This window comes from Lissotriton vulgaris, chromosome 5, assembly GCF_964263255.1.
Source record: "Lissotriton vulgaris chromosome 5, aLisVul1.2, whole genome shotgun sequence".
NCBI classification, from domain to species: domain Eukaryota; kingdom Metazoa; phylum Chordata; class Amphibia; order Caudata; family Salamandridae; genus Lissotriton; species Lissotriton vulgaris.
This window is the reverse complement of record NC_141693.1, coordinates 553,412,375-553,433,427: the sequence shown is the minus strand read 5'-3', so window position 1 is coordinate 553,433,427 and position 21,053 is coordinate 553,412,375. Positions and strand designations below refer to the sequence as shown.

The 21,053-nt window shown below is 43.7% G+C and overlaps 1 protein-coding gene across 1 annotated transcript in view; it reads right to left on the bottom strand.

Annotated features, from left to right (window-relative positions):
- LOC147711230 (synaptotagmin-15-like) overlaps positions 1-21,053 on the bottom strand; it is a 780,145-nt gene that overhangs the window by 301,628 nt on the left and 457,464 nt on the right. The window contains exon 5 of the mRNA XM_086922014.1: positions 11,039-11,209. Coding sequence (XP_086778140.1) covers positions 11,039-11,209 — 171 coding nt within the window. The remainder of the gene's footprint in view (positions 1-11,038; positions 11,210-21,053) is intronic.

Genomic DNA, 21,053 nt, shown 5'->3' with positions numbered 1-21,053 from the left:
CCACCCACACACACACTCAGTCTCCCAAAGAAATACTTGAGCAACCTATCAATAACCCATATAGTTACTCATATAGCTACTTATCAACACATGCAGCAGTTTACAGAACAACAGACATAATGATGCACAAATTAAGACAGTTTAGTCACTAACCCATGCACTCAGTGAGACACATTTAATCACTCACTCATACAGTCAGTCATGCACCTACTAAATCCTTCATCCAGACACTTATACATCCACTCATTCTTCAATATGTAAGACATATTTTAACTTTACAGAAACATACAGTCACTGGATGCTGTCATCAGTGATGTCATCAGTGATGTCACTGACCATGTCATGAATGATGTAATATGTGACATCATCAGCAGTGGATTGCGGGTGTGCGATATATAGTTAGTGCAACTAACTATATATGGAATTTCAATGGTTTTGTGTGAGTAAAATAAGGTTTTGTAAATGCTAATTCCTAACTATATATGGTCTATAACCTATGGTTTTTTCAGTGAATTTTCAAGGTTTTGTAAATGCTAATTCCTAACTATATATGGTCTATAACCTATGGTTTTTTAAGTAAATATAGATATATATATCAACTCATTGCAGAACCCAAATTTTGAAAGGAACCACACAAACACTTTCATCTGCTCTTTCCTTTATTGGCATCTTGCAAGCAACAAACCAGCCCTCGGCGCAGTGATAACATCTTTAAAATAATGCCAGACGCGTTTCAGGACACTCTAAATCAGTTCAAATGTCTGTTTATCTAACAGAGTTTTTCAACATAGGATTAGCACAGTGCCAGAAAGTGCCAAAGCTTTTATATATATGCCAATATATAATTATGATTTTTTTATTTAGAGGATTATTTTTTTAATAGATTTTTAGGTCTATTAATGTTTTTAGAAATACAACTGTTTTATTTTGTGATACTGTGCTAAAATGTAATGTGCTGGAGTGTATTATAAATGCATAAACAATGTGTTATAAATCAAATTTTAAATGCAAAGGGTATTGTAAGAAAATTAAAAACATGCATTTTAAAATATGCTTTTAATATAGAGTACATTGACACAATAGGGTAGGTTTACAAAGACATATAAAGAAAGGAAATAAAGTAAAATGATGGTTGGTGTAACTTTTTTCTGACAGATTCTGATTTTGTATTGTTTTTTTTAATTGGCAAAGGCTTTCAACAGGGATAGGCCTGAAAGGGTGAGCTTTTCAGGTGTGCTGATTAATGGTCTAAGAATAGCAGTGTCATTGTGAAAGTGTTTTTACCAGTTCTGAGATAAAATGTTGTGTTTAACTTTTTGTTTGTTTAAGGAAGCTAAATATCCTGCAAATGATTTCATAACTATAAATTATGGGAAATAATTCATAGTTAGACCTTTTTTCTTTATAATCCGAAGATTGAAACCAAAGACAAACATTCTTACCTGACATATGCAGGTCAAACAATGTTATTCTCCACTGCCGACTCTTCAGACCAAACGGTCAGATTCAAGGGTTTCACCGTTCAGGACTCCAGTTGGGATGACCACTGGGCGAGACTCCGTCCGGTGGGACAGAAGGGGCAGCTGCGAGTATAATGATTCTGCTCATGCATCCTGATCCATCCGTCTAACCCAACGATGGCCCCGACCTCCCCACCCGTCCACGAGAGGGGATGAGTCACTTATCTGAAGGAGTCCCTGTTCAGGCACCAGCTGAAGGCAGTGGCTTGTTTAGGGTCACCAGGGTCACTTGCGTCCACCTCTCAGCCTTCCATACCAAATGAAGAGTCGGTCAGACAGTAGAGAATACAAACCAAGTATATGTTTATTCAGATGCACTCGAGTGGAGCCCCGTCTGCCCAGTCACTTAAAGGTGCTGCAGAGAGGACTCACTTCAGCCAACATTGAGATTCATTATGTACATTTCAGAACCAAGGAAGACATGGCCATAATGGAATTTTCCAAGCATGTGCAGCTAAACAAAGAGGTACAGTAGGATGAGTTTCGACTCTGAGCCCGGGCACACAGTATCTTATACCCAAGGTCACTCTGTCTGTGCCTGCCACTAGAATGGTGGGAGAAGGCCTCTATCTAGTGGGAACGGTATGCACTAATAAGAACAATGTATTCATTAGCAAAGCAAGGCCCAACCTTGGAGAAATGAAACCTTCCACAACCCATGGTCTCGAGGAGACAAGAAGCCATCAAGAGCATGATTCAAAATGGCGACTAAACATAAAAGGGTTCCACGAATGCTAACTTTTGAGGAACAATGCACTGACAAAATAGCAAAAACATTTTCATTTCATCAAAGGTTCATTGGATCTGTCTCCAAGGTCCTGTCCTGCCCAGTCCTAATGAGCCTCCACCCCATTCTGTAAACCACAGTGGTGAGTCGTGCATCTTAAGATACTAAATAGCAATTGATAGCACAGTCCATAAGCAGGGTCGGACTGGCTAATAGGGCAATTAGGCAGTGTATGATGGGCTGATCTGCAAGGTCAGTTTGTGGGCCTGCTTTATGGTCTGTGGTTCAGTTTTTGCAGTTGATTTCCCTGATATTAAAACATAGATTGCCAGTAGACAGCACAAATGCATGTAGCCTAACATACCTTGCCAAATATTTACACAACATGCCGTTATAAATTCAAAACCACCCCAATTTTCAAACAGTGGCCACGTTTTTAGTATCGCATTCACTATTGTGGGCACCTTTTAATTTGGTTCCGGGTCCTATTTTCTGCCCCAGTTCAACTCTGTCTATAATAATGAAACAGTGGTGGATAGAACTGTTGAGAGTTAACATAAGTAATCTAACAGCAATCAATAGACTGCATCTGCCGCCCAGGCAATCTAAGCAGGAACCTTCTGGCAAAGTGAGAAGCTCATTGACACCATGAATAGTACCACTGCTATATCTGAGCAGTTCAAAGTCTATCATAGCAGGAGAGTATGGACAGCACCTCTTGATCTTTTGGTAGCGAAGAAAAAAAGGTATGCCAGAAAACAGGTGTAACACCAAAGGGTTGTACTACTACATAAAAGTGCAATAGGAGTAAATTTCTACTGAGAATGATAAAAAGGATTTACTAGCACAATATATGAAGACTGAAAAAAGACATGTCATGCAAATTTTATCCCTACAGAAGTAGTTACATTTCTAATAATTCACAAACATTTACGAAATGTATGGTTACAATTAAATACCTGGGGCTTCCCCCAGGGTGCAACACGTCTGTACGCCTATTGATTGTGCTCCCCATAGCAATTTAGTATTACAGAAAGGGCCCTCCTGACTTAAGGATTGCGCGGGTGTGAGATGTGCACCGGTGCTCTCACAATATGGCATTCCGTTAATCGCATGGGTGAGTGGCCACATGCAAAAGAGGGAACTCTATGCCTTTGAATCGGCATTGTATTACAGGCGCTGCAGGTCTTGGACAGGCGGGCGATTTCTGTCCATTTGCTGGAGTTTCAAAGCCCAGACACAATGGGACATATTTACAAAAAGAGATGGAGCACTGCGCAGAAACTCACCTTGCCACAGGGAAAAAGCAGGAATGTGCCGTATTTAAAAGAATACAACACATTCCTGTCCTTGTCCCTGTGCTGAAGCCTTTTTTGGCATCCTGGCGCCAACTCAGGCACCTGCGTTGCAGACAGGATTGTTTTTGTGCAGGAAGGGCCACCTTCCTACACAAAAACAATTCTGGGAGGCAAATTCATCTTTCTATGTGTGCTGCAGATTGCAGCCCACACAGAAAAAGGACGTAACAAGGAAAAATAAAGATATTTCTCTTTGTTACACCTCCTCAGGGAAGGCGTGCGATTTTGGTGAATTTGCAGGGTTACAAGTTCTTGTAATTCTGGGAGTGCGTCGAAATCCATGTGAGTTTTGTGGGAGCACATGCCATGGAATACCCATCCAGGGCAAAGTAGTGCAATGCAGGGATTTACGTTGTACTACTACAGGTTTATAAAGCCACTCAGAGCCACGCAAAGTGGCTTTGCATAGCTTCATAAATCTTTTGTAGAGGTTTGTGTCATGCATGCACCCCATTGCTTGCTGCAAACGTGATGCAAGCCTTTCGTAACTATGCCCCAGAGTTCTTTAGGATAATGTGTGATTGTGCAACTCTGTTCCACCTAAGGAAACTATGAAAAGCCCTGTGATTGAGGTTTTAGCATGCATTTTATTATCACAGAAAGGATACTGATGAAATAAGGCACGTTCCACAACATATTACATAAGGAATACAGAGAAATCTCTAACACCGAAGCAACCCGGAGAGGATGTAGTCTAACAGCTAGTGTGGTTGGCCTAAAATCTGAGGAACCAGGTTCGAGTCTCGGCAATGAAGCTCAACATCCTGCTATTCTGGGCAAATCACTTAATCTCCCCATGCCTAACAAAAAAGAATGTGTCCTTGTGTAACGCAACTGACGCTCATGTAAAGCGCTCTGATACCTGATACCTGATACCTTCGGGTTAAGTTTGCGCTATATAACACTCCGGGGAGAAAAAAAACCTATACACTTCTCTTTGCAGCTATGTTGTGTTGGTGAAAGAAGAACTATACATTGATTAGACCAGGTCTGAATCTCAACTAAGGGCCCCATTAGGATGGCGGGCGGATTGCCCCCGCCGGGCCAGCGATAGTCAGCGATCCCTGTAGAAAAGACCCCCCACCATATTAAAATGGCTGAGGGTTCCGTGGTGGACGGATTGAACGTCCGCCGCTTTTCGCCCGGTCGACATGTCGACCGGGCAGAAAAGGGTTCAATATGGTGGCGGTGCCTGAAAGACACCGCCAGCCATATTAGATTGTGCATTTTTCAATGCCTTTCCGTGGCAGCATTGCCGACACGGAAAGGCATGCCGGGTCTGCTTTGGGGGACCGTTGCGGGCCCCCATGGACTCCGGGGGGGGGGGGGGGGGTGCACATGAGGGGTACCTATGGTACCCCCCTGACTTTCAAAGAACAACGTGGCAGGCACCGCGACGTGCCTGTCACGTTGTGCTTTGAAAAGCACAACATGTATTTTTAGCATTGCGACGGGCGGTGCTTTCAGCACCGCCCGCTGACATGTTAAAAATACGGGATGCGCCCGCCACTATCCTACAGCTGGAACCAGGGAAGACCTGGACCATCAGAGGGCACACTAACTGCAATAGTGAAAATTTAGTATACAGGATAACATGCCCCTGTAATCTACATTATGTAGGGATGACCAATAGAAAGGTGAAACTACGTATCGGGGAGCATAGGAGCACAATCAGGTGCAAAAAAGCAACTACAAAGCTCACAGAACACTATTTATCAGCTGGGCACACCCCGACGAGTTACAATAGACAGTGATTGAACAGATTAGTCCTAGTAACAATTTGAGCCAACGTTTGTTCAAAAAGGAGCAGAGGTGGGTGTACAGACTGTCCACACATAGATCAGGACTGAATGATAACACTCCCTGGAATTCAGTACTGGCACAACAATAAGTACTTGCAGTATATACAAGTCACCCCCTGTGTTTAACTAATGGTTCTGTTCACTGTCGCCTGCAAAACATAACCCAGTTTTAACCAACCACCGGCTGTTCTACTTTGCAGCCACCACATGGGACATTGTCCTACAGCCTGCCTTGAGGTCCCTTTCTTGACAACAACCAACAGATGTCCCACTATGTGGTCGACATAGATGTTACGAAAACTGGGGCTCTGCCACCACGAGCCCGAAGTCAGACACCCTTTGCCACATGATTGTGCATTTCTCCTGGTGCACGAGTGGTTATTGTGATGTTCTGGTACTTTTTTGCAAAAATAGTTCAGTTCTGATGGCGTTCCGCCCTCTCCCACCTGTGTGTGTTTGTTTCTTGTGCATTGTAAACTCTTAAGATCCGGGAACACATACGTTATCTCCTCGTATCTTTTATTGTCACCGGACTAACCTTATTTGTTCGTGCAAAGTGACAACATGAGCGGTTACCACGGTAACCTCTCTCGGCCCCCGTCAGAATCTGCGCCCTACCCCAATACATGACGTGTCAGGGAGACGCGCCCAATTCCGATCCCTCTGGGAATGGCATCCTAATTGATTGGCTGTCATCTTACCACGTGAGATGGCGCGTATGGACCACGCCTTTTCCAGGAAGTGCGGAGTCAGTATATCTCTTACCACGGTGGCGGTAGCCAGCCGATTCCTCGGGGCACCGCTTTGGAACCAAGTAGGTTTTCAAACAGACGAGCAGAAGCCACAAGTAAGTTACTTGCCAATGTTCTGCCATCCCGGCCACGAACGGATTTCAGACGGAACCCTGCTCATCATTCTTTGCACTCTTGTTGTTGTTTTTTCGTGAATACTTCGCCTCTGGTCCGCGGTTGCCCATGAAGCGGTCGACACCGCTAACTCAGTAGCTAATGTTTTACATAAATTCTGGGCATAAATGGGCTACAGTTGCAGTGTTGATTATGTCATGTAGCCGGCAGGGTATATGTGAGACATTCCTTCCCCACATCTACCTCGTTGCCCCGCATTTCTTGACATGTTTAGGCACGGTATACGTCACCCTTTTTCCTCCTCACAACCCAGCTGCCATTCCAGACTATCACCTCACCTGGCGCTGGGTGCTAGATTTACCTATGCACTTATCGCTAGTGTGCACAAAAGCACCTACTATCCGAGTTAGGTGGGTCCTAGTACCAGGATGCAATTTTGCGTGGGTAATGATCGTAGCTACCTATCCCACCAGCGACGGCTATGAGCACTATATATGTTTTGTGTCAACCAATGTGTGTCCTTTTTGTACGTGATCCCAACCCCTTTTTCCCTGTATTTTCTTGACAGGTTTTTTCCAGATTGAGGAAAAGACTCATCACAGTTTTTTGTAAAAGGCCACAAGTTTGTGGTTCTTAAAACTTGACCGAGGGCAGGGCGCGCCTTAGCGTGTGCGTACCACCCAGGTCCAAAACCACTGGTCCTGAAGAAAACCTTACAATTGCCTTCAAGGTTGAAACATGTAGACCATATTTTTCTCTTTTCTAATAATTCACATAGCACACTTCGCTATTTTTAAACACACTACACGTCTGAGACACCGCAGCCTACTTAATTAGGCATAGGTGCCACAATTGTTTTTATGGGGGACCAAGCACTCAAGAATAGTCTTGTAGTGAGTAGTTTTGGCTCCTTTTTAACTCACACATCACCTCATAATTATTGCACATATAAAAGAAAAAAGTAACCCACTCCACTGTAGTCAGGTGTCGCAGCACACCCTGTTGGCACTCGGCCTTCAGGGTGGGACCCCGATGATGAAGCATGTCACCAACTAGGTTGGTGAGTGTGGGGTCTTCTAAAAGGACATGCCTTGTCCTACGTAAAGTTGGGGCACGCTGTGCTTCTCAGAGCTATACGCTCTGTTAACAGAGATCTCTCTGTGATTCCGATAGGGGGTACTCCTCCATTTGTTGTTGTAAACTATATAGGGGACCAGGAGTTCCCACCTCACATAGTTGTGGAAACACCCTTACTCTCTCTTTTTGATTTATAATAAAAGCGTCCTAATTGCCCCCACGGGACCCCTGCCCTTACGGTGGGCGGTCCCTTTCACCATGAGGATTGAGGCCCTAAGTGTGAGTTCCCCTGTCTTCTATAGATAATAATCTGTCAAGTGTCATTTCAGGAACTTTCTATCACTTCACTGAACTTTTTCATTCATAACATATCCTTGAAGGTGTTTTTGCCCTTATTTGCAATGCATACTTTCTCGTTCTGGTTACCAACACTGTCTCCAGCAGTGTAGCATCCAGAGAATGGAAACCGCCATCCTGTGACCTTGTGACCATTGAAGCTTCAGCATTGCATGGACACATGAAAGTTATGTTTATGAAACTAGAATATTTTCCTAGTCCCTGCCACTCCCGTGGTCCATCCTATCTAAGGTTATCTAAGGGCACAGTACCAAACAGCTCTGTGGCCCAGATTCTCATAGCTGTCAGGCAACTCCGCGCAGCACCCAAAGAGGCTGTACTGCCTTCCATGACAGTGAGAGAGTAGGAGAGTGCCATATTCATAGAGATATGGCACTCTCCTCCTCACTCCATAGCACTGGTGCAGCTTTGAGCTGCCGTGAGCCAGGCACACACCTTAGCTCCATATCACTAGGGTGTGTGCCTGAGTCTACCACAGGTTTTGTACTGAAAGGGTAAGTTTCTTGATGTGTAGACACATGTCAAAGCTTTTCGTACTTTGTATGTGTGTTGCACAATACAGCATGCATGAAAAGTCAGAAAAGCAATTCAAAATTACAACTTTTCCCCTTTTAACGCCTGATTGCCGGCAACGTTAAGTTTAGGCACTAAACCCTGTCTGCTAATGTTAGTAGAGAGGATTTAGCAACAAAAGGCATAGTTGATTGCATGGAAACACCCAGTACCACCCCTGTAACCTCCATGTGACGCAAAGTAATGCAAAGCAGCATTTCGCTCTGCTTGGCTTTACTTTTTCATATAAGCCAACACAAATGCCAACTTGCGTTGGTTTGCTTCTCAACATTAACCGATTTATTTTATGGCATAGAATGAAACTCAGCTCGTTCATGATATTGAATTATATAGCTAATTGTAGGTACATTTAAATGAATATTTATTTAAGAGTTTTTAAAACCATTGTATTTTTTTTGATGTTTGTGGCCATTTTGGCCAAATACATCTTTGTCTGATATGGTTTGTTAATCCCAAAACAGATTCAGAGTTGGGTTTGCATTAAAAAAGGGACCTTTGAGTATCTGGGCCTGTGTGTCTTAGGTATGCTTTGCTGAGACGTCATTCAAAACACCTTCTTATAACACTGTTAACTTTTCGAGGCAGTGAGATTGATAATTACGTTTGAGATATATACTAGGAAACTAGCTACCTTTGGCTGTTACAGGGTGTTTCCCCTGCTTCTAGGTGCTATCCCTAGATCTAGGAGCTACGATAAGTGCCTAGAACGACCATTCCACTACTTGGGTGCAATACCAAGAGCAGTGATGGCCGACATAAAACAAAAAGTGGTAGGTGGGTGGAGGGGGGAGCACGGATGCAGTATCGCAGGAGGTTATACTAATAAACAAAAGTCGTATCTTAAGCTGCCTTGCGCCTCCTCACGCCTCAGTGTTCCTTTACTTCCTGGTCCCAATAGGCATTAGGACAGCATCAGAGACTGCAATCCCTGTGCTGCTCTCATGCTATAAGAGCAGCACAGGGAATGACCTGAGTGGGCTGGTTTAACACTCGCTCAAACACGCGGAGTCTGTGCTGTTTCTTCAACCTGGCTGTGCAATACAGTGGGTTGGAGAAACCTAACTGCGCATGTTTGTTTGACCGGCCTAAGACGGCTGGCCAAACAGACATGCACACTTAGAAGTGCATTCCACTCTTTCCTCCCATGGCCCAGCTTCGCCCCTCCCTACACTGGCTCAGCGGCCAGCTGAAAAATAAATTGAAAATAAAATATTGGTTTATTTTTCAGCTGCTGGCTCTGAGCCAGTGGTGCACTGCTCCTCTGCAATTGCAAAGGTGCTGTCGGTGACCAAGAGTCTGTAACAGGGTGCACTGATTGTGAGCCATAAAAGAGTTGGAACACAATCCGTGCATCCCCTAGAGAGAGCCACTTTAGAAAAGGTGGCACTGACATCCGCACCCCAGGCATTCTCTGCACATGAAAGTAGGCGCTCACTGACATGACTGCAGGGCTTAACTGCTCTCCTTCGAAAGTGCGGCTGCGTCTCCACATGCTTTGAAAGGCAGACTGGTGGCACGGTCAGTTCACCTTTCGTTAACACGCTATTCACAGTGTAGGCACAAGTTTGCACCTGCGCTGTGAGCAGTGCATTAACTGTAGTAGGGTGCTATTATCTCTGAATCTATAACTAGTGCACCTAGTTAAGGAGGTGTAGTAGCAGAATGAGGCAGTGTGCTCTCTGTGAAATATGGCTTACGGACCATGACATCCAATAGGAAGTGCTAATTACGAATTACAACAATATTTAGGAAAGGGTGCAACATAGTTTAAAAAAATATTATTTGTAAGGAGAAAATAGGAGAGATTAAACAATTGTACCGTGATACAATATGAATAAATACTTTTATTTGATTTCATAAAAAAAAATACAATATTTGCTGGCTGAAGTACACATTGAGTGCATTATGCCCATGAAGGTTTCAGGAAAGGGTATACACCGTCATTCGACATACTAGTGTCTCAATCAATGTTTACTTACTCCGAAATTGTATAGAAATAGAATTGTATAGAAATGAACAGTAAAATCTGGTCAATTATCTATGTCTAAAAGAAACTACTGTTTAGTTTAAGTCTGATTTTTGTGCAATACCTTTATGAATTTGCCATTTTGATTCTGCAGTCAGCCAAGGTGTCGTCTGTGACTAAGGGCTCCATGTACAAAGATTGTGTCGCAAGCCAGTTGTGTTTTTGAACAGCAGCTGCATTTTATGGTAAAGGGTATTAAAAACTGTTGAGGTGCAAGATGACCATTTAGTATTATTTAATAAATCTTGTCACATTACTATAAAGTAAGCAGATATCGAAGTGTGTATCATAGTGAATTAGCTGCAAATGCAGAACTGTGAGAACGTGAGGGACAGCCGACCCCCATCTCTGCACTCACACTCACAGAATGTCTAGAGTTGTTTTGTTTTTATTCCAGGGGACAGGGAGCTGAAATTAGAAAACAATTGCATATGCATTAAGTTACTGACATTCACAGGTTGTCTCTACTGATTGCTACGCCTTAAAATGCCAACAGCCCACATTCACAAAATGAAAGCTAAGAAAGGATGCAATGTCCTTTGAGGTGGTGGTACCCTATCAATTGTTTGCGACCGTGGCTGCAGTCGCAAACAATTGATTGTATTGCGATTCAGAAAAGATGGCAACCCTTTAAGCCGCCTCCACTCTTAAATCACTATGAGTCACTACGTTTCTATGTGCTCTACTCGCTATATCATTTTGGATGCTTCCTCTGATGGGCTGGCTTCTCACCTCAAGGTTTTCTGTTTCTAAGTCCCTCCAGAGCATCAGTCTGCTGTCTCCAATGAGAGTTTCATTCTTCAGCGGGAATATGACATGTCCCAGGGGATGATGCTTCTTCATTTTGTCCACATGGAAGAATGAGAACTTTAGCGTTCGTTGATGTAGCGTTTTGCTAGAGACCTAGAGAAGAAAGAGCATGCATTTCCAATTATATCACCGTTTGTAGAAATTAGGTGAATAATATGCAGTTATAATAAAACACTGACTGGAATTTCCATATATTCTTCACCCTAATAACATCTGACTCCAGACACTGTTGATGTCAGTCCAGTACCGTTATCCGATTTATTAGAGCGAGCCTGAAATAACATATCAGACTCACTTTGATATCACAATATGACCCACAGTACCGCTTTCAGTATACATGATGGTCAGAGACGAGTTGTAGGTTCTGCTCTTTATTGCAGCTCCACAGCACCCAGACGGCGAACCCAAAAGAGTTGCGTAACCACAAAAACTGCCAAAGATCATTTCTATACAGATGCCTTCATGGAAGATCCGTCTGTGGGCGCATGCTGGGATGAGACAGCGGAAACATGATGGGGACATGTGGGGAGGGAAAGATAATGTCCATAAACAATAATATCAAAAATCAAGAAAGACTAGCTAGGTTTTTTACAGGGAAGACTCAATGGAGTACGTATGTCAAGGAAAACCAGTAGGTTTTTTGAAAGCCCTCACCCACCAACCTAGTTGGTGGCATGCTTCATCATCGGGCCCACCACAGTGGCACCTAGCGTGCCCCGGGTGTGCTTCGACGCCAGATTACTGCGGAGCTGGTATATTTACTGAGTGTGCAGTGTGGTGAGTGTGAAGGTGAAGATTAAAAAGCCATACAAAAATCCCAGCACCCGAGGGTAAAAAAACACTATTTTAATAAACTGGGTCTCTGTTGGCATATTAAAAGGCAGACGGACACGGTGGAGTATGGATTATGACCTCCAGTGTCCTGTGTGGTCTACATGTTTCAGCCTGGCCTTTCTTAATTTAAAACAGGCTTTCCTCAGGACCAAGTGAGTATGTGTGGAGTTGAAAAGGTTAATTTACAGTGAGTGTTTTTTGTTTTTATGTGTAGCACTCCCTAAGGTGCTATATGGGTGAGAAGGGGATTCCCTCTCGCTTTGCTACATATAACATAAAAGGGGAGACAGACAGACGTACAGGGTAGAGTCATATTAGCATATTATTGCAAAAACAGTCGTCATTCCACCGTCTTATAAGGTGAGTGAACGAACTATGCATGGCTAAAGTGTGGTCTTGTCAGTGGCAAGACTCATGTGATAGTTATCTAGAAGCCGGTTGTTGTGGTGAGCTAGAAAACGGGAATGCCAATGTGAGGTTCAGGTAAGTGAAAGAAAATTATGCTCACACAGTATTTTGCTGTTCAAAGCCTCCTTGGGTCGCCTGGCAGAGAAAAAGACCCTAAAAGAAGGTTGTATTGGTTTATAAAATTATCCGACCTGTAAGGGAAGACCTCAACACCTTACCCCAACAGTAGCTGTAGTGCGCAGCCTCATTACTCACGAAACTGTCGATCTGGTTCCTCCTTGGACCTGTAGTCCTTCTGCGGCGCCCGGTTGTGAAAGGAGGGCCTGGCCGAGCATGTGAATCAGAATCAAAGATATCCTTTTTTATCACAGGGCCGAAGGAATCGCGGAAAGAGAAGAAATACACCACAGGTCCACTGGACACCAGAGGCGGAACCAGTGAGCTCGAACACGAGGAACAAAACCAAGGAACAGGCAGGACCAAGCAAATAACAACAGCAGTGAGAACCAAAGACCAACTGGTGTTCAATATTTCCAGCACACAACTGACAGAGGAAGAAATAACTGTCCTGAACAAGGGCCTATCTTTCGTCCCTACAGCCAAACTGGATCACTTCAAATTACACATGGAACTAGCAGAGTTCTTTAGAAAATTAAAATTAAAAGCCTTCTTTGAAAAGAAAACAGAGTCTAACGACCCTCAAGAGGAGATCCCCAACGAGACAGGCCTCAGACTAAAATCCACTTTCGTCCCACCACCCGCCAGTACACCTGTCGAGATTGCTGCCTTTGAACAGGCGGTCTACACTGAGGTGGAGAATATACAGGAGAAAAACACCTTCAACAACCTGTCCCATCGGGAGCGTGAAACAATAAGACGCCTGCAGGCTAACCCTACCCTTGTCATAAAACCCGCCGACAAGGGCGGAGGTATCGTGCTCATGGACAAAACGGATTATGACACTGAATGTCGCAGACTCCTAAGCGACACCAGGAATTACAGACCACTCAAGAAGGACCCTACCGAAGAACTAGGTAAGAGGATACTGACCTTGGTAAAAAATGCCCGAGATGCCGAACATATCTCCAAACAGGAGGCTGACTACCTGTGCAGCAAAAATGCTAAAACCCCATATTTCTACACACTACCAAAGGTACACAAAGGGGTAACCCCACCACCGGGAAGACCAATTGTGTCAGGAAATCAATCACTCTTAGAGCCCCTGTCACGCTTCTGCGATTTCTTCCTAAACCCACTAGTGCAACTAACACCATCGTACATTAAGGACACGAAACATCTTCTCAATGTGATTAAAGAAATCAACTACAACCCAGAAACCCAACTCCTTGTCGGATTAGACATTGAGAGCCTATACACTAGCCTACCGCAGGACGCAACACTGAAAGTACTGGAGGAAGTCCTAATGGGAACTGCCTGGAACCATCACACTCCACGCAGCTTCATAATGGAATGTGCCACCCTTGCATTAAAGGACAACTACTTCGAGTACGAGGGCAAGCTGTACCTACAGACCAATGGGACTAGCATGGGGAGCGTTTTCGCTCCCAGCATAGCTGGTCTCTATGTAGCCCATTTTGAAAAAACACACATACAATCTGTGAACAATCCCTACTCAGCTAACATCAGCATGTGGCGTCGCTATATCGACGACATCCTGGTTATCTGGGAAGGGAACCAGGAATCCCTGGATCAATTCCTCGTGTGGATCAATACCTGCGACAACTACCTGAGATTTACCTGTACGAGCAGTGCCTCGGAATTGGCCTTCCTGGACCTCAACATCAAAGCAGACATGGATGGCCTGACAACTACGACCTACCACAAACCTACATCAAGGAATTCCCTTCTGAGGTTTGACAGCTTCCACCCTAGACCTCTACGGGAAAATCTCCCTTATGGTCAGTTTTTGCGACTCAGACGCAATTGCAGCCGGATCCAGGATTTCAAACAACAATCAGCCAGCCTAGTCCATAAATTGGAAGACAGGGGATACCCCACAAGGATCCTGAACACCACCTGCAAGAGGGCGCGAAACCAAAATAGGGAGGCGCTACTTGAGGTAACAACAAGGCCTCCTGAGGAACCTACTCTGACATGCGTCACCACTTACAATACCGTATCAAACCAGGTTTCCAGCATAATCAACAGGAACTGGAAGATTATTAATTCGGGCAACCGAAACTGGGAAAAACCTAGATTCGCATATAAAAGGGCGAAGAATCTGAAAGACTCCCTAGTACACACCAGACCCAGGCCCAACCAAGCCACAAAAGACAACACTGTCCTCAATGCCTGGGGCTTACCAAAACTTACAGGACACCAGCCGTGCAATAATTGCAGTGTATGCCACCTTACATCCTCATCCAAAACCCTGGATTTAGAACCAGGCAGAGTATGGACACAACGTCAGTTCACTAACTGTAATTCATCAAACCTGGTGTACCTTATGACATGTAGATGTGGCCTACGGTATGTGGGGATGACCACCCGCAAAGTACGGACAAGAATGACGGAACACCGTAGTACCATCCGATGTGGCAAAAATATAAGTAAACTTACAGACCACTTCCTGTCCCACAACCACACCCCAAATGACTTCACTTGGACTGTGATTGAACAATTTGCCATAACTGAAAATAATGAAAGATATCTCCTCCAAAAAGAACAACGTTGGATTTACCGTCTATCCACTCATACTGGGGGGCTGAACGACTCCATACCGTGGAATTCCCTCACTACCTGATGTATGATGTTTCCTTTTCTTCTCTTAACAATGCTGTGCATTAACCCAATCTGTCTCCCTATGAGCTACCAACAAACTATTTTTATTCCTCCCATCCTAATTCCTCCCAAGCACATCTATACTATATTATTTATTCACTTTGCCTGTTTTCTCCATGAGCAATAATATACTCTTTATGCCCCCAAGCGCGTCCTTGGTAACTGCGAGCGCTCCTACGCTCTCCCACACATGCGCGGCAGCTGTACACAGCCTTTGCTCCTCCGCGCATGCGCGGAGCACCATAACCAAAGGCTCGCGCGCGGAATAGGGACCACTACCCCCCCAAGCATGTGCAGACCATAGATGACATGGCGCTTTTCGCGCAAGAGCACCCCTCCCTCTATTTCTACCCTCACCCAGGTGCAGGCAATCACGGAGGCTTTAAAAACATGCTCGGCCAGGCCCTCCTTTCACAACCGGGCGCCGCAGAAGGACGACAGGTCCAAGGAGGAACCAGATCGACAGTTTCGTGAGTAATGAGGCTGCGCACTACAGCTACTGTTGGGGTAAGGTGTTGAGGTCTTCCCTTACAAGTCGGATAATTTTATAAACCAATACAACCTTCTTTTAGGGTCTTTTTCTCTGCCAGGCGACCCAAGGAGGCTTTGAACAGCAAAATACTGTGTGAGGATAATTTTCTTTCACTTACCTGAACCTCACATTGGCATTCCCGTTTTCTAGCTCACCACAACAACCGGCTTCTAGATAACTATCACATGAGTCTTGCCACTGACAAGACCACACTTTAGCCATGCATAGTTCGTTCACTCACCTTATAAGACGGTGGAATGACGACTGTTTTTGCAATAATATGCTAATATGACTCTACCCTGTACGTCTGTCTGTCTCCCCTTTTATGTTATATGTAGCAAAGCGAGAGGGAATCCCCTTCTCACCCATATAGCACCTTAGGGAGTGCTACACATAAAAACAAAAAACACTCACTGTAAATTAACCTTTTCAACTCCACACATACTCACTTGGTCCTGAGGAAAGCCTGTTTTAAATTAAGAAAGGCCAGGCTGAAACATGTAGACCACACAGGACACTGGAGGTCATAATCCATACTCCACCGTGTCCGTCTGCCTTTTAATATGCCAACAGAGACCCAGTTTATTAAAATAGTGTTTTTTTACCCTCGGGTGCTGGGATTTTTGTATGGCTTTTTAATCTTCACCTTCACACTCACCACACTGCACACTCAGTAAATATACCAGCTCCGCAGTAATCTGGCGTCGAAGCACACCCGGGGCACGCTAGGTGCCACTGTGGTGGGCCCGATGATGAAGCATGCCACCAACTAGGTTGGTGGGTGAGGGCTTTCAAAAAACCTACTGGTTTTCCTTGACATACGTACTCCATTGAGTCTTCCCTGTAAAAAACCTAGCTAGTCTTTCTTGATTTTTGATATATAAAAGCGGGGATTCAGACTAGCTTACCTAGTCCTCCCTCTCTCCTTTGATTCAGTGATGTCATAAACAATAATAAACACAAGGAAAAACAGACAAACTCAACACATATTTTGCAGCAAACCAAAAAAATGGAAGGAATAGAACGAAGCTGCTACAGCAGAACCCTTAAAATGAGTGTTTCATGTTATAATCCTTTTGATGCAAAGGTTTTCTAATAACCCTTCCACTTTTGCTTACTCCATCACCCACTTAGATTTCCACATAATCCAACCTTATGTTTCTGTAAGAACCACTGGATTCCAATGCAGAATCAATTACAGCCTTAGACAACCGAATATCCACCCAAATATCACCCAAAACTCACCTTCCCCACACAACGAATAATGGAAATATCTGTTCAGGTTCAACCATCTTCCAGTTTTGCAGACCAACAAATCACCCTATATGAATTGGAAAACTTGGAATCCCCCTGAGCAGCAAAGTGTGAACTGTTCAACCTCAATCTTGGATTTTCTGGTACTATGTTCAGAATTATACTAACTTTCATCTTTTCTTGGCTTAAAATGTTTATTTGTAATGTCATGCATGTCATCCTGAATTTGCTGCAAATGATACTTGGATTAATAACTAGGGTTTAACTTAGATCAATGAATGTGGGATCTATGCAGAGCAAATGGAGAAAATCCTGGAGTAGAGTGAGTTGTGCAATGATAACACCAGATTTTCTCTAATAAAGATATCCTTACTTTCTTCTTACTGGAAACTGCAGTATGTATGTCTTCATTCAAGAATCTGTCAAACCTATTTAGCAGATCATTAGAACATGGGAAATACAATGGTGAGCACTTATGTACAATCCAGTATATGGCTAACAATTCTTCCATTGTTGTTGAAGTACAGTGCACACTGTATTCAGTCATAGAGTAGAGAACATGCGCATTTGACTTTTCATGACGTTTCACTACGTAGTATATAATTCCGTGTACCCCCTTTCGGCGCACATTCGGCGCAGACCAATCAGAAGTGTCGTTCACAGTTCATCCAATCATCGCTTTCTTCCATTTTGTTTCTGTTTCATGGAACCAATCGTCGCATTTTGATGTGTATATTGTCCCACAACGTTCTAGAACTTTTACTATTGCGGTGCCACAGCCTGCATTCATACTGTCTGCCAAATGTCTTCTATAAATTCTTGCATCTTTTCTAGTCGGTGAGTACTCTGCCTATGCACTCATACTGTCTGCCAAATTTCGTCTAATTTTTTTCTGCCATGCACTCTTACAGTTTGCCAAATGTAGTATAAATGTCGCCTAATTTTGCCAAATGTAGTCTAAATTTCGCATAATTTTTTTTCATCAATGCTACTTTTCACTGAAATGTAATGTAATTCACTTATGATCCAATCAAATGTTATGTCGTTGTAAGGCCGCCATGTCTGTTGTTTCTTTTCCTACGCATTTTGTTCTAACCTATCTCTAAGGCCAATGGCGTCCTCGTGGAAAACCCACCCATGTGCATTTTATAATGTGCTATGCACTCAGTCTCTATGTGCAATGGCCTAAAATTCACTTTTCACAATGGAATCCGTGAATGTAATATAATGTGGGGAGTAATCTGCCAATGCCTGTCCACTGGAAAACCCTGCTATGTCTCTTTTTTTAACTTTCTTCATCAAAGGGCGTCTAAGTCTAATGAAACCCAGCCATGTGCGTCTTCGAATCTGTTATGCACTCATACAGTCAGCCAAATTGTGTAATTTTTTCGCAATAATGGTACGTTTTAATGAAATGTTATGTAATTGCAACCACCCATGTGCGTTTTCTAATGTGCTACGCATCCAGGCACTGTGGCAAATGGCGTTAAATTCACTTATGATCGATTGTTATGACGTCTAAAGGCCGCCATGTGCAGTTTTTCTTTTCCCACGCAGTTTGTTAACACCTCTCTGCAAGCCCAATGGCGTCCACGTGTAAACCCAACCAAGTGCGTTTTAAAATATGCTGCGCAGTCAGTCCCTATGTCCAATGGCCTCAAATTCACTTTTCACAATGGTATGCGCGAATGTAATGTAATGTGGCGAGTACTCTGCCAATGCCTGTCCACGCCAAAAACCAGCATGCGTCTTTTTTTAACTTGCTTGGTGAAAGGGCATCGACGTGTAATGAAAGCCAGCCATGTGCGTTTTCTAATCTGTTATGCACTCATACAGTCAACCAAAATTGTGTCTCATTTTTTTTGCATTAATGGTACGTTTGAATGAAATGTTATGTAATTGCAAACCACCCATGTGCGTTTTCTAATGTGCTACTCCTTCTTGCACAGATGCATATAGCGCTAAATTAACTTATGATCGAATATTATGTCGTCTAAACTCCGCCATTTGCGTTTTTCTTTTCCTACACACTTTGTTATAACCTCTTTGCCAGCCCAATGGCGTCCACGTGGAAACCCAACCATGTGCATTTTATAATGTGCTACGCAGTCAGTCTCTATGTCCAATGGCCTCAAATTCACTTTTCACAATGGTATGTGCGAATGTAATGTAATGTGGCGAGTAGTGTGCCAATGCATGTCCACGTCAAAAACCAGCATGTGTCTTTTTTTAACGTGCTTGGTGAAAGGGCGTCGACGTTTAATGAAAGCCAGCCATGTGCGTTTTCTAATCTGTCATGCACTCATACAGTCTGCCTAATGGCGTCTATTTTTTTTCTATTAATGGTAAGTTTGAATGTAATAGAAAGCCACCCATGTATGTTTTCTAATGTGCTCCGCATTCAGGCACTGTGGCAAATGGCGGTAAAATACATTATGATCGAATCTAATGTTATGTCGCCTAAAGGGCGCCATGTGCGTTGTTTATTTTCTTACGCACTTTGTTAACACCTCTCTGTAGGCCCAATGGCGTCCACGTGGAAACCCACCGATGTGCCTTTTATAATGTGCTACACACTCAGTCCCTATGTCCAATGGCCTCAAATTCACTTTTCACTATGGTATGAGCGAATGTAATGTAATGTGGCTAGTAGTCTGCCAATGCATGTCCACTGGAAAACCCAGGTATGTCTCTTTTTTTTTAACTTGCTTCGCCAAAGGGCGTCGACGTCTAAGGAAAGCCAGCCATGTGCGTTTTCTAATCTGTTATGCACTCATACAGTCAGCCAAATTGTGTAATTGTTTCGCATTAATGGTACGTTTTAATGAAATGTTATGTAGTTGCAAGCCACCCATGTGCGTTTTCTAATGTGCTACGCATCCAGGCACTGTGGCAAATGGCGTTAAATTCACTTATGATCGATTGTTATGTTCTAAAAGCCGCCATGTGCACTTTTTCTTTTCCTACGCACTTTGTTAACACCTCTCTGCAAGCCCAATGGCGTCCACGTGTAAACCCAACCAAGTGCGTTTTAAAATGTGCTACGCAGTCAGTCCCTATGTCCAATGGCCTCAAATTCACTTTTCTCAATGGTATGCGCGAATGTAATGTAATGTGGCGAGTACTCTGCCAATGCATGTCCACGTCAAAAACCAGCATGTGTCTTTTTTTAACTTGCTTGGTGAAAGGGTGTCGACGTGTAATGAAAGCCAGCCATGTGCGTTTTCTAATCTGTTATGCGCTCATACAGTCTGCCTAATGGCGTCTATTTTTTTTCCATTAATGGAAAGCTTGAATGTAATAGAAAGCCACCCATGTGTGTTTTCTAATGTGCTCCGCATTCAGGCACTGTGGCAAATGGCGGTAAAATACATTATGATCGAATCTAATGTTATGTCGCCAAAAGGGTGCCATGTGCGTTGTTTTCTTTTCCTACGCACTTTGTTAACACCGCTCTGTAGGCCCAATGGCGTCCACGTGGAAACCCACCCAGGTGCCTTTTACAATGTGCTACGCACTCAGTCCCTATGTCCAATGGACTAAATTCACTTTTCACAATGGTATGCGCGAATGTAATGTAATGTGGCGAGTACTCTGCCAATGCATGTCCACGCCAAAAACCAGCATGTGTATTTTTTTAACTTGCTTGGTGAAAGGGCGTTGACGTGTAATGAAAGCCAGCCATGTGCGCTTTCTAATCTGTTATGCACTCATACAGTCTACCTAATGGCGTCTATTTTTTTTGCATTAATGGTGAGTTTGAATGTAATAGAAAGCCACCCATGTGTGTTTTCCACTGTGCTCCGCATTCAGGCACTGTGGCAAATGGCGGTAAAATACATTATGATCGAATCTAATGTTATGTCGCCTAAAGGGCGCCATGTGCGTTGTTGTTTTTCCTACGCACTTTGTTAACACCTCTCTGTAGGCCCAATGGCGTCCACGTGGAAACCCACCCATGTGCCTTTTATAATGTGCTACACACTCTGTCCCTATGTCCAATGGCCTCAAATTCACTTTTCACTATGGTATGAGCAAATGTAATGTAATGTGGCCAGTAGTCTGCCAATGCATGTCCACTGGAAAACCCAGGTATGTCTCTTTTTT